This window comes from Lagenorhynchus albirostris, chromosome 17 (genome assembly GCF_949774975.1).
Source record: "Lagenorhynchus albirostris chromosome 17, mLagAlb1.1, whole genome shotgun sequence".
Taxonomy (NCBI): domain Eukaryota; kingdom Metazoa; phylum Chordata; class Mammalia; order Artiodactyla; family Delphinidae; genus Lagenorhynchus; species Lagenorhynchus albirostris.
Window position 1 is genome coordinate 43,922,978 of NC_083111.1, and position 26,433 is coordinate 43,949,410.

The window sequence follows — 26,433 nt, forward strand, 5'->3', positions numbered from 1 at the left end:
TGCTCAAGGAGATGTATTTAAGAAGGTTCATCACAGCATTGGGAAAGCGAAACTGTGGACTGGTGGGGAAATGGCTAAATATTATGAGGACTAGTCATATGACCAATGGATAAAGCAATTAAAAGGAATGAACTAGATCAAATGTATTTGATCAAAGCTAAGGTGTACAGTTGATTCTCATTGTTCTTGGTAATTATGTCCTATAACGTAATGGTGAACACTGACTGAAGTAGCAAGTACTGAACCACAGCTCCTAGGGGAAATACAGAGTTAGGTTCCTCAGAGCCTCTGGTCCAACACTGTTGTCAACTGATCAATACATAATCTTGTTTTATGTGTGTTTCTGTGTAAAGACACCTTCTTTATATATTGTTGATTCCTTAACATTGAATTCACAGCCAACAGCACTATCACTCTTGCCCGAATGAAATTTATCAAACACACATTTTCTCCATAAGGCACTTCATAGCCTCCTTGCACTTAGGAGCACCAGACACACTTCACTTCAGCAAACACCAACACTTCAGCACCACACTTGGGGCCATTTTAAACAGCAAAATCGTCAACAAAAAGCACAAAAATGCACTTGAAAGGGATACTCATTCACAGTCTGAGAGCAGAAACAAGAATGCAGAGCATCGTCTTGTTCAACCTCAGCTGGCGACCTAAATTTTTCATCGCTCTGAGTGTGTCCACAAATGATGACGAAAGCACTCTGAGTATTGATTTTAGGGTTACAAATAAACGTTTGCACGTAGGCAAATTCTCAAATATGGAATCTGTGAATAATGAGGAGCAATGTATGTGTCCTCACACTTTAACATCTCTGAAATCGGGTGCATCTTAGATTCCATGAAAGATAGTATATATCAATAGAGATAGAATCTGTTATTAATGCTGAGTGAAAAACCAAGGTGAAGATGAATATATATAGGATGAACCCAGGTATGTAAAATAAAACAAAAGTCCGCCATGCTCCTCCTTTGTACCATACAGTTAACGTATGTCAAGCATTCCCCTGCGCTATGTTTTAAGCACTTTACCATCTTAATTATTTTAACCCTTACAAGGCCCTTATGAGGTTGGTACTATTTTTACTCCCATTTAATATAAAGAAGTTAAGCCCATGGTCACAAAACCAGATATTTCTTTCACTCTGAAGTAAAAATGACTGATTGGATTTAATCTATGAACTTTCCTAACATTATTTGTATCCTAACAGGAATGAAAACACAGTCAATCGTAAACTCAGAACACTCATTCTAAATTGTATTATGAAATAAAGAGGTCTTACTTTCACTTACTGCCCGCCATGTTTCTTACTTTGAAGTAAAGGGACATATACTTAAGATATGCCATCGATTTCATCAGTAGCTGAGTTTTCCTAAGCACTGGAGTGAGGGGATTGTCCTTAGCTATTGAAAGTCTCTTCTGTTTTAGCTTTATAAAAATATATTTCTACATAAGGACATCCTTTTTGTCTATGACAACACTTGCATAAATTGTACTCTGCTTATGCTGATGCTTGTTAATTTTAAATATGTTCAGGTTGAATTATATGGAGTAAAGTCATAAATTAAGATGTAAAAAACAGTAAGAATTTCCATGAGCTCCAACAGACTTATGCAAGAATCAATGTATCTGAAAGCCGAGGTACTTCAGAAACTAAACACAGAAATATTTTATTTATTATTTTTAATTAATTAATTATTATTTTTTGGCTGTATTGGGTCTTTGTTGCTGCGCACGGGCTTTCTCTAGTTGTGGCGAGTGGGGGCTACTCTTCGTTGCAGTACATGGGCTTCTCATTGCAGTGGCTTCTCTTGTTGCAGAGCACGGGCTCTAGGCGCACGGGCTTCGGTAGTTGTGGCAGGTGGGCTCAGTAGTGGTGGTGCACAGGCTTAGTTGCTCCGCGGCGTGGGGGATCTTCCTGGACCAGGGCTCGAACCCATGTCCCCTACATTGGCAGGTGGATTCTTAACCACTGTGCCACCAGGGAAGTCCCCATTATTATTATTTTTAAATTTTAACTTATTTTTGGCTGCGTCGGGTCTTAGTTGCGGCACTCGGGATTTTCGTTGAGGCATGCAGGATCTTTCGTTGTGGTGAGCAGATTTCTCTCTAGTTGTGGTGTGCAGGTTTTCTCTTCTCTAGTTGTGGTGTGCAGGTTCCAGGGCGCGTGGGCTTTGTAGTTTGCGGCACGTGGGCTCTAGTTGTCCCGCGGCATGTGGGATCTTAGTTCCCTGACCAGGGATCGAACCCGCGTCCTCTGCATTGTAAGGTGGATTCTTTAACACTGGACCACCAGGGAAGTCCCAGAAATTTTTTTTTTAACATCTTTATTGGCGTATAATTGCTTTACAATGTTGTGTTAGTTTCTGCTCTATGAAAAAGTGAATCAGCTATACATATACATATATCCCCATATCCCCTCCCTCTTGCGTCTCCCTCCCACCCTCCCTATCCCACCCCTCTAGGTGGTCACAGAGCACAGAGCTGATCTCCCTGTGCTATGTGGCTGCTTCCCACTAGCTATCTGTTTTACATTTGGTAGTGTATATATGTCCATGCCACTCTCTCACTTCGTCCCAGCTTATCCTTCCCCCTCCCCATATCCTCAAGTCCATTCTCTATATCTGTGTCTTTATTCCTGTCCTGCCCCTATGTTCTTCAGAACCGTTTTTTTTTTTTTTTTAGATTCCATATATATATGTGTTAGCATATGGTATTTGTTTTTCTCTTTCTGACTTACTTCACCCTGTATGACAGACTCTGGGTCCGTCCAGAAATATTTTATTTTATTTGTTTATTATTATTATTATTTTTTTTTTTTTGCGGTACGCGGGCCTCTCACTGTTGTGGCCTCTCCCGTTGCGGAGCACAGGCTCCGGACGCGCAGGCTCAGCGGCCATGGCTCACGGGCCCAGCCGCTCCGCGGCATGTGGGATCTTCCCGGACCGGGTCACGAACCCGTGTCCCCTGCATCGGCAGGCGGACTCTCAACCGCTGCGCCACCAGGGAAGCCCCAGAAATATTTTAAATAGAGACATAAAGATTATGGAAACATATGAGTGCGTTTTTTAACTCCAAAAATATTTATAATACTTTTGCCTATTAAAAAATTACATCACTCTTGGGATTTATGATCCTGAGAAACTGTTGATTCTTTACCACATCCTCATTTAACTAATAGCTTTTCCTCCAAACCTGCTGCTGCCTACCAAGTCCACACGCTAGTCAGAGCCACCCCTGGTATCAGCAAACTTTCTGATCCTTCTGCCCACTAACTGGATATTATTAATTGCACTGTGAAATTTCTGTTTTTGTAGGTCGTTTTTGACCTATTTTTAGTTGGATATCAGCAATTTCATATGGCTCAGCCTAACATCATTTCCCTTTGACCCTCTGCGGCCCTCTATGTATATGTTGCTGCGGGCATTTACGTAGAACTGTCTGGTCCTACCAGAGGCTACCCCTTGAGGGTAGGGACTGCAGCTTGTTCCTTCACAGCGTAGATTCTGGATGAATGTTTGCAAGGGGGATGGAGTTAGAGAAGGCATCATCGTTGCCTTAACTTGCCATGTCTTCCCTTTCAGCGGTCCACGTGTGCAGCATCCTGGAGCATAACTGTGCCCACTTCTGCATCAATACTCCTGGCTCGTATGTCTGCAGGTGCAAACAAGGCTACATCCTCAACTCGGATCAGACGACTTGCAAAAGTAAGGTTGCTTTGCTGTTATATTTGTTCTGTCCTCCTCTGCTCTCCCACTTTCTCCTCTTTCATCTGGGCCCATTTCATTCATCTGTGGCCCCTCCCCCAACCAAGTCATCATTTCCCTAAGGACAGAAACGAGGTTTTGTAACTCGTGTATTTTGTGTTGACCCCTGGCCCCCACTCTGCCTTCACGGCGCCGAGGCCAGAGCCAGGCACACAGTAGGCCATCAGGAAGAGTTTGGAAGATCGTTGGAGGCTCATTCTCAGAAATAGCCTCCTTGAATTTGTGAGCTGCTGTCCTTTACTTCTAAGCTGTTCTTTAGGGGGGAACTGCTGAAGAGCCTTTTCATCCGCTGTCTCTATTGACTGTGCCCTGAGGAATTGTTTCTGTATTTTGTTCTCTTCCCTGAAGCGTGGATTTAGGATGAGCTACTAACATTGGCTGGGAATGATTATTCGAGTTCTGTTTTAGAGGTGTGTGGGGACCTCATTGCTCTGGTGAGGGATGCTTTGTAGATCTCCTTAATAGAAAAGGACAAACAGATACAAAGTGTAAAAGAACGCACATTCTCTTTTTTTGGCCAAGCCCCCAGACTAGACAACATACTGACATTTGAAGCACATGAGGTAATCCGCCTCTTAGAGGACAGAATTACCCATACACTGAGTGTTGTGCCTATAATATTTTTTCAAGTTATAAATAAAGCCACTGTGTTAGCCCACAGACAACTGGACTTCCTCAAGACATGAGGAAGACTGGCCCACACGGAGACAAATAAAACTCAGCTAGTCTGACATGTAGGTCGTGCAATGCGTAATTGTTATTATACCGCGTGGTAAGCAATTAAGCACTAATGGAAAACAGTTTGCACAAATGGCTGTAATTAGTATCCCGTTTATAGAGCCAAACCACATTTTCCTTTTGTCTTCTCACTTTGGGTTGAGAGTGGTTGGCTAGGGGCCCCCTGACCCCCAAGATTAGGGAACATCTGCTTGACTTCTCCGGTTCTGTGGCCTGTAGAAGCCCAAAGCCCTCAGGCTATGTAAGTCCTGGGGGACCCTGTGTTCTCTGGGCTCCTCCAGGATGCCAGATTGTTTGTTTGTTGGAGCCTGAATCCTCCTGGCCTTCCGCTTGAACCTCTGACCCTTCTTCAGTTTCCACAACGAAAATCACTCGTACCATATGCTCATGGGTTTAATAGAATTTACTGGAGGACTGGGAGAGCCCAGGCAAGGTTGCCTCACATACCGCTCAGCAAACAACCCAAACATCTTCTTAGACGTGCCCCATCCTCTCCAGGAGCCTCCCACTCAGCGTTTCTCTGCAGAGCACTCAGCCTGCCTCCCCCTGGCTAACTCCCATCCTGCCCTTCCCTTCTCCAGAGTGCAAAAAGTTCTCCTTGCGGCCTGCCCTGGTGATCCGCTGGGATCCGGGCATCTGCCGATGTCCACTTTCCATGGTCTGGCTTAATCAATCCAGAGGAATTTCGAGACCACCAACTAAAAAATAAAAAGTTTGATGTCATGAGCTGGGCCTTCCCCACACAGCAGGTTTGCCAGTCCCCGCCTGGTCCCACCTCAAGTCCTGAGGCCCCAGGCTCTCCCAAGTGTCAGTCTGGCCTTGGCTCCCTCCTGTTCTAGGGCTGTGGGTGCAAAGAGCGTGATGCAGAAACTGCCTGGGTTCAGACAGACTGATTTGGGTGGAGGAGCAAGGAGGCCCGGGTCAGAGGGGCCCGAATCCAGGCAGTGGTTCTCAAGCTTCAGTAATTAAGAGTCACCCAGGGGACTTCCCTGGTGGCGCAGTGGTTAAGAATCCGCCTGCCAATGCAGGGAACATGGGTTCGATCCCCGGTCTGGGAAGATCCCACATGCCACGGAGCAACTAAGACCGTGTGCCACAGCTACTGAGCCTATGCGCCACAGCTACTGAGCCATGATCTTGGTCTGGTGAACAGTGCAAAATTGTGCCAAGGGGAGGCTGTTCTGAGCCGCTCGTGGGGGCCTGTCCCTGCCGACGTGGAGAGAGACTCACCGGGCCCGGAGGGGAATGAGACACAGCTAGTTCCAGTTTTGAACCTTTAAGGTGTTCCAGGCCCCGTACAAATTACTAGAAATCAAAGAGTGAATAAAACAGCCACGTTTCTGCTCTCTTGGAGCTACATTCTTGCATGGAAGTAAATTGAATAAACAGCCAAGGTAGTGACGGTCCAAAGTGATTGCAGTCCCTGCCCAGATCAGTGCTGCACAGGACGTCCGGCCCAACTACAGCCACTCATTAAGTGTTTACCATGCGCCAGGAGCTCTCCTGAGTGCTTCCTACTCATCATCTCATTAACTCTGACATTGAGCTCTTCAGATAGGTTTAGCATTCTCATTTTACAGGCAAGGAAAATAGGGCACCAAAAAAGGTTAGACCATTTACTCAAGGTTCTGTGGCTAATAATGAGACCAAACCAGAACCCCAATCCTATTATGTGTGACTGCATGGGCCTAGCTTTTACTCACCATTTGATACTGTCCCATGATCCTTGAGGTGGAAGGCAACCCTGCCTCCAAGCCCACGAGGACAGGCAGGTTCAAAGGCTCACTGTTTCCAGGGGAGACTCAGAACTAATTCACCAGGACTAACATTCAAATGATTTTTGTTCCCCCAAGTTAACTACCAAATCCTGAGATATTGTCATTGTACAGGATGATTGTGAGAGGGACTCTTAGGCGATGGCCTTCAAAAACACACACACACACACACACACACACACACACACACACACACACACACACACACACACACACACACACACACACACACACACACTATACCCACCATTTTCGATTCCAACCCTGCCTGTGTGGAGAGAGTAGGCAGGCACAGCTGATTCATAGGTTCTTCGAGTGGAAACAGACCTTGTCTATCAGACTGTTAGCTCTCTTTCCCACTTAACCCAGGAATTCTGTCTCTTCCCGGTGTCCCACAGTGATGGTGCATGTCCAACCATCGTCACCCATCTGGAGCACCAGGTCATTACAGAGCACCTGTATCCCACCTCCAGATAGCCTGGATCAGTGGTCGAGCTGAAGTCCTACTCTCTGTAATTCCCACCTTTGATCCTATTTCTGCCATCTGAAGCTATATACCAAAAAGTTTATTTCCTTTTCCAACTAAAAAGAGAAAGCCCTTTGATTATTGAAGAGTGTAATCCCCCACTCCCCACTGATTTTCTCTTTTTCAGGGGAGGCATGAATACATCTTAAGATGACTCGGATTTGGGTCTTTTCACTGTCCAGAAACCCTCTTCTGGACACCAGTTAGTCAGTGTCTCAAAATGTGCCCTTTCATTTAAAGACCAGATCAAGCACATTAAATAATCTTATGTTCAAAGTTTTGCCCACATGAGCAATTTGGAATGTACTGGAGGCAACATTATGGATTCTTCTGTCCTCCAAAAAGGCTTCCCCATCCAAAACCATTATATAAGATATATGCAAAAGCACTACCATAGCGCATAGCGCATAGGGCTCAATAGAAGTTTATGTACTTCCCTTTCTCCATTTAAAAACGTGGGGGGAGGCAATCCTCATGAAGTGTGCCTCTCTTCACATGTCTGTTTCCCTCTACCATTTCCCTCCCCTTGAATTCTTTTCCCACTAACAAGAAGGAACTTTATCTTGTTTTCTTTCTTTTTTAAAAAACAAGGAATTCTCCCTTTCTTGCATCCCTTCTGGAATATTTAATCTATCTGGAAGAATAATGAAAATGCAACATTTAGAAAACTTCACTTGGCAAGAAAACGTAAACTTTCTTGTGCAGCTTTCTCATTTTTTTCTTTCTCGAGAAACACACCAAATGCATTTTACAGCTTTCATGGTTCAGATATGTTCCTGACATTATTTTCCCAAGCTACATAAGAGATTTAATAGCTTTTATTTTACTTATTATTTTTGGGTGGCCACACTGTGTGGCATATGGGATCTTCCCTGACCGGTGATCGAACCTGCACCTCCTGCAGTGGAAACATGGAGTCTTAACAACTGGACCGCCAGGGAAGTCCAATAGCTTTTATATTCGAGTTTAATCAAAGGGCATGACCCCTTTGATGTGACAGAAAAACAGTCACATTATTAAAAAGGGAAAAGAAAGCTATACCCAACATTCCTCATGAATGTGAATGCAAAAATTCTTAAAAACGTATCAAATAGAATCCATATATATAATATAATCAAGACCAAATGGGATTTATCAAAAGAATGCAAGGTTGGTTTAACGTTCAAAAATCAGTCAATATATGGCATGATACTATACACAGAAAATCCTAAAGATGCTACCAGAGAACTACTAGAGCTCATTAATGAATTCGGTAAAGTTGCAGGATACAAAATTTTTTAATTTATTTTTGGCTGTGTTGGGTTTTCGTTGCTGTGCGCAGGCTTTCTCTAGTTGTGGCGAGTGGTTGCTACTCTTCTGTTGCAGTGCACAGGCTTCTCATCGCGGGGGCTTCTCTTGTTGCGGAGCATGGGCTCTCGGCACGTGGGCTTCCGCAGTTGTGGCACACAGGCTCAGTAGTTGTGGCACACAGGCTTAGTTGTTCTATGGCATGTGGGATCTTCCCAGACCAGGGCTTGAACCCGTGTCCCCCGCATTGGCAGGCGGATTCCTAAGCACTGTGCCACCAGGGAAGCCCTGCAGGATACAAAATTAATACACAGAAATCTGTTGCATTTCTATACACTAACACTGAAATATCAGAAAGAGAAATTAAGGAAACAATCCCATTTACCATTGCATCAAAAAGAATAAAATACCTAGGAATAAACCTACTTAAGAAGGTAAAAGACCTGTACTTGGAAAACTATAAAGCACTGATGAAAGAAATGGAAGACGACACAAATAGATGGAAAGGTATACTGTGTTCTTGGATTGGAAGAATTAATATTGTTAAAATGACCATACTACCCAAGGCAATCTATAGATTCAGTGCAATCCCTATCAAAATACCGATGGCATTTTTCAAAGAACTAGAGAAAATAATTTTGAAATTTGTATGAAACACAAAAGACCCTAAATAGCCAACACAATCTTGAGAAAGAAGAACAGAGGTAGAAGAATCACACTCCCTGACTTTAGACTGTGCTACCAAGCTACAGTAATCCAAACAGTATGTACTGACACAGAAACAGACACATAGATCAATGGAACAGAATAGAGAGCCCAGAAATAAACCCACACACTTATGGTCAATTAATATATTACAGAGGAGGTAAGAATATACAATGGAGAAAAGACAGTCTCTTCAATAAGTGGTGCTAGGAAAACTGGACACCTACATATAAAAGAATGAAATTAGAACATTTTCTAACACTGTATACAAAAATAAACTCAAAATGTATTAAAGACCTAAATGTTAGATCAGAAACCACAAAACTCCTAGAGGAAAACACAGGCAGAACACTCTTTGACATATATCATAGGAATATGTTTTTGGATCTGTCTCTTAAAACAAAGGAAATAAAAGCAAAACTAAGCATATGGGACCTAATTAAACTTAAAAGCTTTTGCACAGCAAAGGAAACCATTGACAAAACGAAAAACCAACCTACTGAATGAGAGTATTTGCAAATGATATGATCGATAAGGGGTTAATATCCAAAAGATATAAACAGCTCATACAACTCAACATCAAAACAGACAAACAACCCAATTGAAAAACAGGCAGAAGACCTGAACAGACATTTTGCCAAAGAGAACATGCAGATGCCCAACAGGTACATGAAAAGAAGCTCAACATCGCTAACCATCAGGGAAGTGCAAATCAAATTCACAATGAGATATCACCTCACCCCCGTCAGAATGGCTATCATCAAAAAGAACACAAATAACAAATGTTGGCGAGGATGTGGTGAAAAGGGAACCCTCATACACTGTTGGTGAAGCCACTGTGGAAAACAGTATAGAGGTTTCTCAAAAAACTAAAAAAAGAACTACCATATGATCCAGCAATTCCACTCCTGGGTATATATTTGAAAGAAACAAAAACGCGATACATGCACCCCAATGTTCATAGCAGCATTATTTACAATTGCCAAGATATGGAAGTAACCTAAGTGTCCATCAACAGATGAATGCATAAAGAGATGTGATATATGTATACAATGGAATACTACTCAGCCATAACAAAGAATTAAATTTTGCCATTTGCAACAACATGAATGGACTTGGAGGGTATTATTTTGCTAAGTGAAATAAGTCAGACAGAGAAAGGTAAATACTGGAAGTTATCACTGATATGTGGAATCTAAAAAAATACAACAAACTAGTGAATATAATAAAAAGAAACAGACTCACAGGTATAAAGAACAAATTAGTGGTTACCAGTGGGGAGAGGGAAGGGGAAGGAGTAAGTAAGGGTAGGAGATTAAGAGGTACAAACTATTATGTATAAAATAAACTACAATGGACTTGCCTGGTGGTGCAGTGGTTAAGAATCCGCCTGTCAATGCAGGGGACACGGGTTCAATCCCTGGTCTGGGAAGATCCCACATGCTGCAGAGCAACTAAGCCCGTGCGCCACAACTACTGAGCCTGCAAGCCACAACTACTGAAGCCTGCGCATCTAGAGCCCATGCTCTGCAACAAGAGAAGCCACCTCAATGAGAAGCCTGCACACTGCAACAAAGAGTAGCCCCAGGGCTTCCCTGGTAGCGCAGTGGTTGAGAGTCCGCCTGCTGATGCAGGGGACGCGGGTTCGTGCCCCGGTCCGGGAAGATCCCACATGCCGCGGAGCGGCTAGGCCCGTGAGCCATGGCCGCTGAGCCTGCGCGTCCGGAGCCTGTGCTCCACAACGGGAGAGGCCACAACAGTGAGAGGCCCGCGTACAGCAAAAAAAAAAAAAAAAAAAAAAAAAAAGAGAGTAGCCCCAGCTTGCTGCAACTAGAGAAAGCCCCTGTGCAACAGTGAAGACCCAGTGCAGCCACAAACACACACACACACACACACAAAACTACAAGGATATATTGCACAGCACAGGGAATATAGCCAATATTTTATAATAATTATAGAGTAAAACCTTTAAAAATTGTGAATCACTGTACTGTACACCTGTAACTTATACAGCATCAACTATACTTCAATAAAAATCAATATAATTCAATTCACCATATTAACAGATTAAAAAAATGAAAAAATATAGGATCATTTCAATAGATGCCAAAAGAGCATTGGACAATACCCAACATTTGTTCATGATAAAAACTCTCAATAAACTAGAAATAAAAGGGAGATTCCTCAACCTGATAAAGAGCACCTATGAAAGAACCTACAGTTAACATTATACTCAAGAGTAAAAGACTAAGTGTTTTCCTTTTAAGATAAGGAACAAGAAAGTACGTCCACTGCCACACTTCCATTCAGCATTGGACTGGATGCTTTAACTGATATAATAATGAAATAAAAAGAAATTAGAAAGTCATACAGATTGGAAAGGAAAAGGTAAAACTGTCTTTATTTACAGACTATGTGATTGCATATGTAGAAAAGCTAATAGAATCTTCAAAAAAGCTACTAAAATTAATTAATGAATTCAGCAAGGTTGCAAGATAAAAACTCAATATACAAAATTATTTGATTGTATTTTTATATACTGGCAACAAAAATCTGAAATAGACATTTAAAAAGTACCATTTTACACTAGTATCAGAAATATAGAAATTAGGGATCAATTTGACAAAAGATGTACATTGACAAAGATAAACGATGTCTGCAATAAATTAAAGAAGACCTAAATAAATGGAGAGATATGTCAAATCATCGAATAGAAGACTTACTATTGCTAAGATGTCAGTTCTTTCCAAAATGACCTATAGATTCAAAGCAATCTCTATCAAAATCCTAGCAGAATTTTTTGGGTAGAAACTGATAATCTGATTCTAATATATAAATGAAAATGAAAACAATTGAATAGTCAAATATGATTGATTCTTATTATTCACGATAGTTATGGTTTATAAGTCTCTGTTAACATTGAAATAGTGATTACTGGATCATCGTTCCTAGGGGAAGTACAGGGTTCGTTTCCTGAGAGCTTCTGGCCACAACATTTCGCCAATCGATACAGAACCTTGTTTTATGGGTGTTTCTGTTTAAAGACAGAATTGTATATTGTTGATTCATTAACATTGAACTCACAGCCAACAGCACTATTACTCATGACTGAATGAAGCTCATGTAACACACATCTTTCCTCCAAAAGGCACATCACGGCCTTCTTGCCTTAGGAACACTAGACCGCACTTCAACACTATTGTTAGGAGCCATTTTACACAGTGAGGTCACCAATAGAAAGCACAAAAATTTTTTTAAATATGGCCCTAAATAGAACACAAAAAAAATGCTTATTTACAGTATGAGAGCTAAAACAAGAAGTCAGAGCATTGCTTGTTTGACCTTCACTGGGAAAGTGCGTTAGGTGGCTCAATTTTTTTTTTTTTTTTGCTGTACGCGGGCCTCTCATTGTTGTGGCCTCTCCCGTTGCGGAGCACAGGCTCCAGACGCGCAGGCTCAGCGGCCATGGCTCACGGGCCCAGCCGCTCCGCGGCACGTGGGATCTTCCCCAGACCGGGGCATGAACCCGTGTCCCCTGCATCGGCAGGCGGACTCTCAACCACTGCGCCACCAGGGAAGCCCCAGGTGACTCAATTTTTTCACCACTCTGTACAGATCCATGAATGGCCCTGAAAATGCTACAAGTATTGATTTGGGGTTCCAAGAAAAATTTTATCAAGTAGATGAATTCGCAAATACAGAATCTGCAAATAATGAGGATCAACTAAAACTTTGAAATAAAGTTGTGGGAATCAAATTATCTTACTTGAGGACTGACTGTAAAGCAGCAGTAATCAAAACAGTGCGGTATTGGTGTAACGATGGACAACACCTGAGCAGAATATAGTCCAGAAATAGACCCACGTGTATATGGTGAAGTGTTTTTTGACAAAGGTGTCAAGGCAATTCATGGGGAAAAAATAATGTCATCAACAGGTGGTGTTACAACAATTGGATTGCCACGTGCCAAAAAATGCACATTGACCCTTACATCACACCATATACAAAAATTTATTCAAAATTGATTTAAAATGTTAATATAGAGTAGAAACATTTAAATGTCTAGATGAAAATGAAAGAAAAAATTTTGATAACCCTGGGTTTGGCAAGGATTTTTTAAATAGGACACAAAACATAAAAGAAAAACTCAGTAAATTGAACATCATCAAGATTAAAACATTTGCTCTTCCAGATACACTGCTACTAAAGGGAAAAGGTCAAGTCACAGACTGGAATTAAATATTTGCAAATATATATCCAACAAAGGACCTTAGAATTTATAAAGAATTCTTACAACTCAATAATAGAAAAATAAACAGCCCAGTCAAAATGGGCAAAAGAGGGCTTCCCTGGTGGCGCAGTGGTTGAGAGTCCGCCTATCGATGCAGGGGACATGGGTTCGTGCCCCGGTCCGGGAAGATCCCACATGTCGCGGAGCCGCTGGGCCCGTGAGCCACGGCCGCTGAGCCTATGCGTCCAGAGCCTGTGTTCCGCAATGGGAGAGGCCACAACAGTGAGAGGCCCGCGTACAGAAAAAAAAAAAAAAAAAAAAATGGGCAAAAGATTTGAATAGACACTAAACCAAAGAAGATATATAAAGAAGAGATGCTCAAACTTATTAGATACTAAGGAAATTCAAATTAAAGCCACAATGAGATACCACTATACTTCTACTAGATTGGATACATTTTAAAATATTGACCATGACAAGTATTAGCAAAGTTGGGAACAGAATTATCATTGTTCCTGGTAGGAATGTAAAATGGTTCAACCACTTTGGAAAACAGTTTAGCAGTTTCTTACAAAGTTACGTATGTACCTACCATAATTCCACTTTTAGGTATTTACTTAAAAGAAATTAAAGTTTATATCCAAACAAATGTTTATAGCAGCTTTACTTGTAATAACCTAAAACTGGAAACAGCCCAAATCATCAACAGGTGAATTCTTAACAAATTGTGATATATGCATACAATGTAATGCTACTAGGCAATGAAAAGAATGAGCTATTGACCCATGCAGCAAGCTGGATAAATGTCAAAATAACCGTGTTGAATCAAAGAAATGAGACCAAAAAAAAAAAAAAGAGTACATATTGTAGGATTCCATTTATATGATATTTTAAAAAATGGTAACTAATTTATGATCAGCAGATTAGTGGTTGCCTGGGGCCAAGGGGAGAGAAGGGACAGGTGGAGGGATTACAGAGGGGCACTAGGAAACTTTGGGGATTTGGAGGTGATGGATATGTTATCTTGATTATGGTGATGATATGTTGATATGTCAAGTTTACCAGCTTGTCTATGTTGAATATGTGTAGTTTATTGTACGTCATTTAAATTCAATAATATATATGTATGTATATATATGTATTTTCAGAACAGGGTGGTTTGGGAAGGTAACTGGTGCTGAGACAGAAGGCTGCAAGAGAAGAGATTGGAGAAAGAGTCATGGAACAATCAGGGAAGGCTTTGGGGAATAGGGGTTTTTCTAGCAAATCAAAGAAGAGAAGAGAAATGTAGAGCTTGTTGTCTTTAGGGGATGCTAACTGTACAGACTGCCTATTTGGAATAGTTTGTTTGGGACATTAGTGGGGGATGAGGAAGGGAATTTAAGCTGGAACAAATTATGGAGTGATTTGATTCTCAAGCTGAGTTCCAGCTGCTGTCTTTGGTGGATAGAGGGGCTGAACACAGGGTGTCAAGGGGAAAACCACATTTTAGTAAATTGACCGTGGCAGTAATACCTACAGAGGATTAGAATTAGGATTAGATAATAGGTGCCGAAATACCATCCATCCATCCACTCATTCATTCATTTATTCATTCAATACTTACTGATTCCCCTCTATGAGCCAGATGTTCTTGTGGTGTGTGGGAGAAAAGTGTTTCCTCTTATATGTTTGAGACCCAAGACCCTCCAAGAACACTCAGATCTTGGCTTCCCTTGTGCTCTGCACGTGCAGAGCAGAACATGGACGATGCAATCAGTTTACAGTTCAAATCAGTTCAGTCAATTCAGTGCATGTGTTTCTTATGCCCATGGAGTTAATTAGGAGATCATAGCAATAATCCCCACCCCAGGGAGGAGTTTATGACCGAAGATGGGGAATGGTGGGTGAGGGTTGTTAGAATTTAAACTGATAAATAACTTAAGAGAGGAAAACAGGTTTTGCGGGGAAAGCAGTGAGTCCGGGCGAGAGCCCACACAAGTGGTTGGATGCAACTGGAGATGAAAAAGAAAATGCCTGGCTGGATACGCTTGGTGGTGGTAATTGGCCCTGAAGATGGATGGAATCTTGGAGGGAGGAAGGGAGTGTGGAAAGGGGAGGTCAAGGGCTCAGCTTCGGGGCAGCCCACAAAGCTGAGACAGCGCGGAGCAAGTGCAAGAGCGAGCAGACTGCGTGCGCGCACACGAATGGGCGGCTTTGCGGGTCAACTTGTTAGGAATGCAAATTCCTAGGCCCTACTCACCCCAGACCTACTGAATCAGGGACTCCAGGGATGCAGCCTAGGAGGGTGTCCTTTTAACATCTTTTTAAAGCCCTCCAGGGGATTCTGGTCAAGTTTGAAAACGACTGCCCCCGCTGTTTCAAACTAGATCTCTCCCTGGGAGATTCCACTCCTCAGGGAGTTCATATTGAGAACGTGATGATGTGACTGACAGCCGTTTGGAAACTGCAAAGCGCTCTGCATGACTAGGGCATTATGCGTTCACTCTTATTTATCATTTTGATCAACCTCGTTCAGTCAGATTTACTTATGTTTTCAGTTTTTGTTTTGGGGATCCTCCTCTTTTCCCCTTCTGAAAAGAAAACGAAAATCTCGTTCATGAATAGGAGAACTGATTGAAAAAGAATGAAGCCGTTGGGGGAGGAGGGATGCGAGGCACAGCTGGAGTTTGCCTGGAAGGACAGGTCTGTTCTTCTGGGTGACATTGGGTTGGTGGTGTTTCTTCCAGCAGAGACAAGGCTGATGGCTCCCATTTACTGCTGAAAGTCTTTAACTCCAAACTGCAGCTGTCAAAATAAGATTAGGGCTTTCAGACATGATGGAAGAAGGGGGATGGTCCCCAAAATGCAGGCTTAGGTTTGGCAGATGTTTGCAGAGCCCTAACTCCAAGTGAGTTTTCGGGGTTGGAGCAGGCAGAAATGGCGTTGTTTCCCAGCTGAGTGAAATAACAGCTCTGATAATAAATTTCTCTTCTCTCTCGCTGTGATACATAATTTCTGATTTCTACATCTCAAGCTAAATAGCAGCAAGAGCCGTAAAAAAAAAGTGGAGCATGTCTTTAAAGGTGTTCATTTTGCTCTAAGTCCAGAGGAGAAATTAAACTGTCATCGGTGTCGACAGCACGCCATGCGGCTTGTCTAAAATTCTGCAAAGTCAGTAAAAAGCCTTTGATCTCGCCCAGGGTGATGTCAGGCACAGCCACTGCAGTCCTTGTCACGTGCTTCTCATCCAGTGTAACCAGATGGAAGTTTTCCAAGTTCTTGGGCGGAGGTGCTGTGCTAGGGTTTCAAGATCACACACTGAGGAAGGCCCTGAAATCTAGAATGTCTGTGAGCCTCAGGGGAACGCTAGGGAAGGCTTTGAGCATAGCCCTGGGGCTCTTAGTTATCAAATCCTCACTGATTTATTTCACTTGGGAAGACTGAGCAGATGCAGTTAACATCCCTCCTAAAATTCTCCAGGAAACCAGAGAAGCAAGTGGATTTTGCTGACTGTCAGCTATATATGCTAACATTTGCCCTCTGGCAAGGCATTGCTTGCGTTTGTTGAGATCTTTTGTTATAAAATTCAAAATTGCCTACTTTGCTGTGTCAGATCAATTCAGCATAGAACTCATGAACTAAAAACTTAGTCACAGATACATTGATGTCATTTAAAGAAATCTGAATCTAGTGGGGGGTTTCATAGGCACCCAATAAAGTGATATTATGTTAGAATTGTGATGTAGGCAAAATTTGGTTGGGGTTCACCTTTCCTCCATGCTTAACTAGGCCTGCACCACCAAGACCTTTCTTTACCCTAAACTAGGAAAAAAGGATACTAACATTTGTTGAGTACCTCCCATCTCTCAGATGCTTTATCATCTATATTATCTCATTTAACCCTGCCATAAGATGTTTTCTCCACTTAATTATTTAACCTCTATGAAAATTCAATCTCACAGAAATCACTTATATGAAGTCACGCAGGTCACCTCGCTGAAGCCAGGTCTGGCTCCAAAGGCAATATTCTTTTCATTCTATCTGATTGCTTCCCTTAAGCCCTATGGAAACAAACATAACTGCCCCTTATCTCCTCCTCCAAGATTCAACCCCCTTGATCCCTACTTTTTCATATTACCTCCTTCAGGTCCTTGTATAAAATAATCTTTTCTGTGAGACCACCTTCTGACCACACTATTTAAAGCAGAAGCTCCCTTTCCTCCATACTCCCAACCCCCCTTTCCTGCTTAATTTTGTTCTATAGCACTTCTAAGATCTAACGTAATATATATATATATATATATTATTTTTTTTTTTTCCCCGGTACACGGGCCTCTCACTGTTGTGGCCTCTTCCGTTGCGGAGCACAGGCTCCGGACGCGCAGGCTTAGCAGCCATGGCTTACGGGCCCAGCCGCTCCGCGGCATGTGGGATCCTCCCGGACCGGGGCACGAACCTGTGTCCCCTGCATCGGCAGGCGGACTCTCAACCACTGCGCCACCAGGGAAACCCCTGTAATATATATTTTTACCTGTTTATGTTGTTTATGTCTGGCCCCTGTCCATGGTATGCTAGTAAATGTTTAAAACCAGGTCTCCAGGGGGAAAAGCTCCAATTTGCAATGTTCACCAATTCCTGTGTTGTCAATACTACCACCATGGCTGATTTCAAGCTACCCACTTGGCCTTGCTGAACGCAGAGTTGGGAAGAAGTGGGCACGGCCTGTCAATGTGAGTCAGTAGGAGCTGGCTTCCCACTTGAATATCCGCTACATAGGGACAGAGATTGATTGATTTTTTTAATCTATTTTATTCACTGTTTTTCTCTCAGCCGTTTGAGCAATTTGACGAATGAATGAATTCAGTCATTCAAATATATTTTTAAAAATTGACCACATGCCAAACACCATGCTAGTTATTTGAGCTGGAGGGCTGAACAGAACAGTCACTGCCTTCAGATGGCAGGGGAAGTAGACATGAAATTAACAATTGCAAATTAAGTGTTGTTATAACTGTGGTAAGGGAAGCCGGTGAAGGGGAACTTGACCTCTAAAAGGGCGTGGTCAGATGAGAGCCCCCCATCCCTGAGTACTCCAGGCTGGTGACTGTCAAGTCAGATCAACAAGTGTCCACTAAGCACCTGCTGCGTGAAGTGTGTGGTGTCACAGGCACCCTGAAGACCACCGAAGACTTATCCTGTGCCTTTCAGAGCTTACAGCCTGGGTAAGACTGATGAGTGAGGAATGACTGACAACCCTGTATTTCAGGTGTTGGGTCCATTCATCCATTCATCACAAGCACTTAATGAGCACCTACAATGTGCCAGGCACTGTGCTAGGTACCAGGGATGCAGCAGACAGCAAGGCAGCTGGTTCCTTAGCTGTCATGAGAATTCTGGTGTCTGCAGCTGGGGGCTGGCTCCCCGATGTCATTGTACTCTTCTGGGAGAGGAATATCTCTTGCTGGGGACGAGGAGAGGTACAGAGACTCGGGAAACATTTTATTCCCATCTCACTCATGTTTCCAGGACCCCATTTCTGATGGAGCAGTTGTTTTAGGACTCTAGGAACATCCCTCTTGGGAGGCAAGGGGTATGGGACTTTGTCACTGTTCATTCAGTAGACGAACACTTACGGGGCACCAACTACATGCGCTAGAACACTGGGGAATCAAAACTGAGTCAGACCAGATCATTCTCATGGGGCAGACAGACCTGTGATCCGGTCCTTCTAATACTGTGGGCTAAATGCATAAGTGCTCTAGTGGAGTGGTGTGTATAGGGCTAGAGGAGCCTAGAGGAAGGAGACTCTAAGCTCAGCCAAGCTGAAGAAGGCTTCCTGGAGGAGGTGACATCGGGCTGAAGTCAGTAGCCATGAGTGGGGGTAATGGAGTAGAGAAGGCTTGGAAGCGTAATGGGAACTCTGAATCCACTGCTTCTCCGACGCCCAGTTTTATCACCCTTCAGTGAAATCCTCCCAGGCTGTGAGAAAAAGAAGTGCTGTTTTCCTAAAGAATAAGGAATCATCCAAAAACATCTGTATTTGTTTCAAATGGAAGCGACCACTGCCAGAAAAACAACAAAGTTGTTTTGTGAGAACCTAGCCTGTATTTATTCCTTACTCTTTGTTTAATTAAATTAATCCTCCATGGTTTCCTTTGCGACAGACAGTACAGAGCACTAGTGGCCATAAATCCCCAGTGTTCTAAAAACAGTATGAAAGGCCTGAGGCCAGCTGGCAGGCCTGCTGTTTGTGGGATCGTTCTTCTGGAACTCCTGTTCCTACCACACTTTGCACCCTCACTTAGTGTCCGGGGTCTTCTAGCCACTTGGAGAGGGGTCCAAGGACAGCAAAAAAAATCTGAGATTTGCTTAAAAGAAGAATCTGAGCCTGCAGACTCAGTTGATAAAGGGGGAGGCTGACTCTTGCACCTGGGCCCCTTCCCCTTGAAGGATTGTGAGGACTTTTATCCTGTAGGTTCAATGGCTCTCAACCTGGCTGCACACTGGAGTTATCTGGGAGCTTTAGCAAACAGTGTTGCCTGCATCCCAGCCCCAGCTGCCTGATTTAAGGCATTGGGCTGGGCATCAGGATTTTCCAAAGGTCCCCAGATGGTTCTAATGAGCAGCGAGGTCATGCCCTGGTAGATGGGACCCTGTAGTGATTCATGGCTGTCCTGTTCCGGAAGGCATAAGCATCTCATTGCCTCTCTACCTACCTTATGGGGGGAAGTCTTGGGGGAAAAATGCTTATTGCTTCAAGATCCTGGTTCACTGCTTTTATTTTATTTTATAAAGACACACTTTATTTTTTATTTTTTTTATTTTTATTTTTGGCTGTGTTGGGTCTTCCTTGCTACGCGCGGGCTTTCTCTAGTTGCGGCGAGCAGGGGCTACTCTTGGTTGCGGTGCACGGGCTTCTCACTGCGGTGGCTTCTCTTGGCACGCGGGCTTCAGTAGTTGTAGCACGCAGGCTTCAGTAGTTGTGGCTTGCGGGCTCAGCTGTGGCTCGCGGGCTCTAGAGCTCAGGCTCAGTAATTGTGGCGCACAGGCTTAGTTGCTTCGCGGCATGTGGGATCTTCCCGGACCAGGGATCGAACCTGTGTCCCCAGCACTGGCAGGCAGATTCTTAACCACTGCACCATCAGGGAAGTCCTCACTGCTTTTAAGATGCTACTTTCAAAGGAGTTCTTTTGTAACGTTGATTTTTTTCATTATTATAAAAGCTCTTTGTATAAGCTCTTGTTAGAAAATTCAAAAACAGATCATTATAAATAAGAGAAAAAAATTACTTAAACTGCCACCACTTCTTCGTAACCACTGCTAGGCAGGATTCCTGCTGGACACAGAGAGGAGGCATAGCAGCTGTGGGAGCTGAGAAGGGGGACCCAGGTGGAGAAGCTCCTACCCCCCCACCTTCAGAGATGGGCTTGGGATTTGGGGGTACGTTGGTCCAGTGTACTGGGGTGTCATTTTCCAGCCATCAGGACTTTGTGCAGGGACGCTCTCCTCCCAGTTAGGGAGCCTAGCAAGGGAGACACAGTAAATACATCACTACATAAATGCCTATGTGATTAACATTGTGACACATGCCAGGAGGGAGAAGTGCAGGGGTGCACTGACATGCCCAGACAGCCGATGGGCGGGGCCGAGAGCTCTGAAGAACAATTGAAGGTCCTCCTGTCAAGAGGTTGATTTTCCCATCAACGTGCAAGCAAACCCAAGCTACTTTGGCTTGGAATTCAGAAAACTACTGCTGTTCCCAAAGCAGTGATTTTCATTTATCTGTTCTAGAAGTCCTTTATATTTCCCAGAGCTAAAAGAAACTGTGATGCAACCAGAATTATCCTTCCGAAGCACAACTCAGGTAAAATGGCCCGTGTCCCTTTTGAAGGCTTTTACCGTGAGTGGTCCCCACTGCCTGCTGAGCACAGTTCAGACCATGCAGCCTGATTCCAGGCCCTCTGCCATCTGGTGTCAATTGTCCTTCCAGTGCTCCCTCCTGCTACTTCCCTTGGAATTCCCAGAGTGGAAGTCAGCTACCATGCCTGTCCTGCTTTCCTCGGTTTCTGCACATTTACTGTTCCCTCAGCCCTGGGTCCATTTCCCTTTCTCCCTTCTCTGCCGCTTGCCTGCCAGACTTTTCTGAGGGATCCAGCCTCGGCTGGCAGTAAGCCATCCCTGTTCTGAACTCCCATTGTATTGGCAGCACCTCTCTTCTGGATTTCTAGCATGTTCTATTTTGTATTTTAGTTATTTAGGATGCATCTGATAGCTACTCTGGCCTTCCCAGTCCTCAAATGGGGCTAGTTTGTTCTACCTAAGGACTCTTTTTTTTTTTTTTGCGGTACGCGGGCCTCTCACCTTTGTGGTCTCTCCCGTTGTGGAGCACAGGCTCCGGACGCGCAGGCTCAGCGGCCATGGCTCACGGGCCCAGCCGCTCCGCGGCATGTGGGATCCTCCCGGACCGGGGCACGAACCCGTGTCCCCTGCATCAGCAGGTGGACTCTCAACCACTGCGCCACCAGAGAAGCCCTACCTAAGGACCTTTGCATTCACTGTTCTTTCAGTCAGAAACACTCTTTACATCCAGTGTTAGTTTCAGGTGTACAATATAGTGATTCAGTATTTTACATTTTCATTATATACTTTTTGAAATAATCACCACAATAAGTCCAGTTACCATCTGTCACCGTACAAAGTCGTTACAGTATCATTGATTATATTCCCTATGTGTACATTACGTCCCTGTGACTTACGTATTTTATAGCTGGAAGTTTGTACCTCTTAATCCCCTTTACCTATTTCATTCATATCCTTAACCCGTCCCCTCTGGCAACCACCAGTTTGTTCTCTGTATCCATGAGTCTGTTTCTGTCTTGTTATGCTTGTTCACTTGTTTTGTTTTTTAGATTCCACATAGAAGTGAGATCGTATGTATCTGTCTCTCTCTGTCTGACTTATTTCACTTAGCATAATACCCTCAAGGTTCATCCATGTTGTCACAAATGGCAACATTTCATTCTTTTTTTATGGCTGAGTAACATTTCATTGATTACATGTAGCACATCTTCTTTATCCATTCATCCGTTGATGGACACTTAGGTTGCTGCCATGTCTTGGCTGTTGTAAATAATGCTTCAGTGAACATAGGGGTGCATATATCTTCTTGAATTAGTGTTTTTGTTTTTCTTTGGATAAATTCCACTTCTGAGTTTCTATCAGAAATGCTCTTCCTAGAACTTCACATTACTAACCCTTAGAGTACCAGCTGTGTGTCGGCAGGAACCCCTTTATCTGTTTGGTTCACCACTATATCCCCAGTGCCTGGGATAAACTAGGTGCTTCATTGACTGAATAAATGCAAAGTATCTGATGATTCAGATTTTTCTTAGGTCTCTGGCTTAAGCTTGTAACTAACTGTAAATTTTGTCACTCTTTAATTATTCACCACGATTTTTGCATGAGCTGAAGTTTTTTCTGATTCTTGCTCTTTTCCTTATATCTGGATCCAGGGGAAATCTCAGTTGGAGTTCCCAATTGGAAATATAAGATAGAAATAGACTGGGAAGGGAGGAATTTGCATCTATAATTTTTTCATCTACTTTATTGATTTGGGAATGAAAATAATTCTTTTAGTATTTTAAAACCAGAATCCTTATTTGTGGAATCTTAGACCTAAATGTTTTTTCATCTTATGATGTAGCTTTAATTTAAAAAAAAAAATTTAACGCATTTGATAGAGGTGATGAATATATCAGCTTTTATCTTTTTTATCAATTTGATATGTTATAATTATCTAAAAGCATAATAAACTATAAAACTCAAAGACCTAGGAGATTACATTAAGGCGTAGCCATTGGATTCAGGGATTAATCCAGCTTTCTATGTATTAAGTTTTTACCATAGCTGTCATAGTGGTAACTTTTAACCAGAGGAAAACAATTTTTCATATATTCAATCCCTTTAATGCTCTTTGATTTTCTCCAACTTTAATGGTAAAGTCACTCAAAGAGCTAGTTATGAAACCAAGCCGTTCTCCTTGCTGAGGAATAATGCCATCATGTCAGCCTGTTTCTTCAAAGGAGAGACTGAGTCGGTGATGGAGTGAAAATGCCTTTAACCGTTTCATCCTCTGATAGATTCTTAGTTCCACGGCAGTAAATGCACTGCTGTGAATGTGTTCTTACATTGCATTTGAGTAAATAGCCAGGACCCAGCACTAATAAATATTTGATCAAAATAGAATTGTTAATAGCCATACATTCATTTCTCCCTAGTAATCTTTGTTACATCTACCTAACCTCCTTTGGCTTCCCATTTTCCTCATTTATGGGATGAATAAGTAGAGCACAAAGAGGATTTTGAAAGGTCCTTCTGATAGAGAAATGGAATGAGGAAAACTATGTCCAAAGAGACTAAGGCAGACTTGGGAATAAGGGGCTCTTCTAGACCTGCCATGCTTTTGGTGGAGTAGCAGGTCTTTTCACTGTGCTCTCTCTCAGCTTCTGCAAAATGTTCATTGCAGCTCTATTTACAATAGCCCAGAGATGGAAACAACCTAAGTGTCCATCATCGGATGAATGGATAAAGAAGATGTGGTACATATATACAGTGGAATATTACTCAGCCATAAAAAGAAACAAAATTGAGCTATTTGTAATGAGGTGGATAGACCTAGAGTCTGTCATACAGAGTGAAGTAAGTCAGAAAGAGAGAGACAAATACCGTATGCTAACACATATATATGGAATTTAAGAAAAAAAATTTCATGAAAAACCTAGGGGTGAAACAGGAATAAAGACACAGACTTACTAGAGAATGGACTTGAGGTTATGGGGAGGGGGAAGGGTAAACTGTGACAAAGCGAGAGAGAGGCATGGACATATATACACTCCCAAACGTAAGGTAGATAGCTAGTGGGAAGCAGCCGCATAGCACGGGGAGATCAGCTCAGTGCTTTGTGACCACCTGGAGGGGTGGGATAGGGAGGGTGGGAGGGAGGGAGACGCAAGCGGGAAGAGATATGGGAACATATGTATATATATAACTGATTCATTTTGTTGTGAAGCTGAAACTAACATACCATTGTAAAGCAATTATACTACAATAAAGATGTTAAAATGAAAAAAAAAATAAAATTTTACAAAAAAAAAAATGTCAAAGACAACACCAGGTTACCTTGGTGAGACTGTGTATATCGGTGTGTACCTTGGTGAGACTGTGTATTTCAGTGTGTACCTTGGTGAGACTGTGTATATCGGTGTGTACCTTGGTGAGACTCTGATGACAAAGCCTTTTAGTTCTCAAAGAATAGGAATAGTACTTGATGCAGACAAGCGCAAATACCTGCTTGTGATAACTTCAGTCCTCAAGAACCATCCAGATGTTTTCAGAACACTTTCATTGAGATGGGAAAAATACAAATTCGTGGGGTTTTTTAATTAATTATTTATTTGGCTGCACTGGGCCTTGGGTGCGGCACGCAGGATCTTCGTTGCCTCGTGCAGGATCTTTAGTTATGGCATGGGGCTCTCTTAGTTCCAGCATGTGGAATCTAGTTCCCTGAACAGGGATCGAACCCATGTCCCCTGCGTTGGGAGCACCGAGTCTTAACCACTGGACCACCAGGGAAGTCCCACAAATAGATGTTAATTTTAAATTATTTAATGCATTTAGTAGAGATGAATAATTCCAACTTTGAAAAATGAGTTTTTCTATATACATAGAAACACACCCGAGTGTTAACAGCGGTGGCCTCTGGATGGTAGGACTGCAGGTGGGGGATTACAGGTGAATTTTCTTTTCTATTTTTTTCTGTTTCCCAAATTTTCCACTATGATCTTATAACATTTTCAGTGTTTTTAAAGGTCATTTTTTAAAAATTAATACTTACTGATTTTTGGCTGCGTTGGGTCTTCGTTACTGTGCGGGCTTTCTCTAGTTGTGATGAGCGGGGCCTCCTCTTCATTGCCGTGCGCAGGCTTCTCATGGCAGTGGCTTCTCTTGTTGCGGAGGACGGGCTCTAGGCACGCGGGCTTCAGTAGTTGTGGCTCACGGGCTCTAGAGAGCAGGCTCAGTAGTTGTGGCGCACAGGCTTAGTTGCTCCGCGGCGTGTGGGATCTTCCCGGGGCAGGGCTCGAACCCGTGTCCCCTGCACTGGCAGGTGGATTCTTAACCACTGCGCCACCAGGGAAGCCCTAAAGGTTATTTTGACAAGTGCTGTAGAGTTGCTTTTTGATGGCCGAGGGTCACCGAGGGTCACCTCCTTGAGAGCCACGTTCTAATGGTATGGCTTTGCCCCAGTCCAGGACCTGTGTGCAGCGGAGGACCACGGCTGCGAGCAGCTCTGCGTGAACCTGCTGGGCTCCTTTGTCTGCCAGTGCTACAGTGGCTACACCCTGGCCGAGGACGGGAAACGGTGTGTGGGTGAGTATCCCACCCAGCCTTGCTTGATGGGGAAACACAAGAGAAGCTAGTAAGAAGGGAGAGGGGTGCCACATATCCAGTTGCTCTCCTGTGAGTTTCAACAAAGTGGTCCAAGTCCTCTGGTCTAGTTGTTAGTCAGAATTTGAACTTTAAAGACTTCGTTTGTGGCTGAGGTTAGCATTTTCTCATTCTGGGTCCTCAGCAAAAGGCATATTTATGATAATCTATGTAAACAAAATTGTCCGTTACTGATTTCCTCGGAAAGGACTGGGCGGATTTTCATTCAGTTTGGAAGGTATGTCTGGGCTGGCCTGACTTCAGTATAGCTCACGTGTTATACACGAGGTCCAGTTGGTGGTGGGTAAGGTGGCTGAGTGGCACCTCGAAGAGGCAGGCAGCCTTCCTTCTAAGTACGGATCTGCACTTCAGTGACAGGCCCCAGTGACCGCCAGGTGTCAGAGGCCAGCTGTGTGCAGTGAGACACCACGGTCAGAGAAAACAAATAGCGGCCTCAAACGCTGGTCCTGGGTAAGCAGTCTCAAGGGCGGTGCTCGGAACTACAGGCACTGGCTCACGATCAGCTGAGCGGTTTCCCATTGAGCGGCAACTCCACATTGCGAGGGCCGGTGAGAGGTGGGGGGATGGCATCTAATTTCTTCGGTGGTGGATAACGGTTTTCATGGGCACCTGCAGGGCAGACCATTGAATCCCTAATACGCATGTGGCACCTCCCAGTGTGTCTGCAAAGCCCTTTAAACTTGCACAGTCTCATTTATCTTTCCACCAACAAACAGTGCCCGGCAAATAGTAGGTGTTCAGTAAACTGAGCTGGATACTTATGAGGCAGAAAATCCACAAGGAAAGGAAGGAAAAGGACTTGACTGACATCAGACCTGGAACCTTCATTTTCTAACTCTGGATCCTACATGTCCTGTTCCACATTCTGTTGTTTTCAGAGGACCTGTTCTGTTTTGCTTCCCACAA

General features: G+C 43.3%; 1 protein-coding gene across 7 annotated transcripts in view; it reads left to right on the forward strand.

The window, feature by feature from the left end:
* The window catches only part of MATN2 (matrilin 2), a 155,416-nt gene that overhangs the window by 58,574 nt on the left and 70,409 nt on the right, over positions 1-26,433 (forward strand). For all 7 annotated transcript variants that reach the window (XM_060127879.1, XM_060127882.1, XM_060127877.1 and 4 more), the window contains exons 4-5: positions 3,597-3,719; positions 25,327-25,449. In XM_060127879.1, the coding sequence (XP_059983862.1) occupies positions 3,597-3,719; positions 25,327-25,449 (246 nt within the window). The remainder of the gene's footprint in view (positions 1-3,596; positions 3,720-25,326; positions 25,450-26,433) is intronic.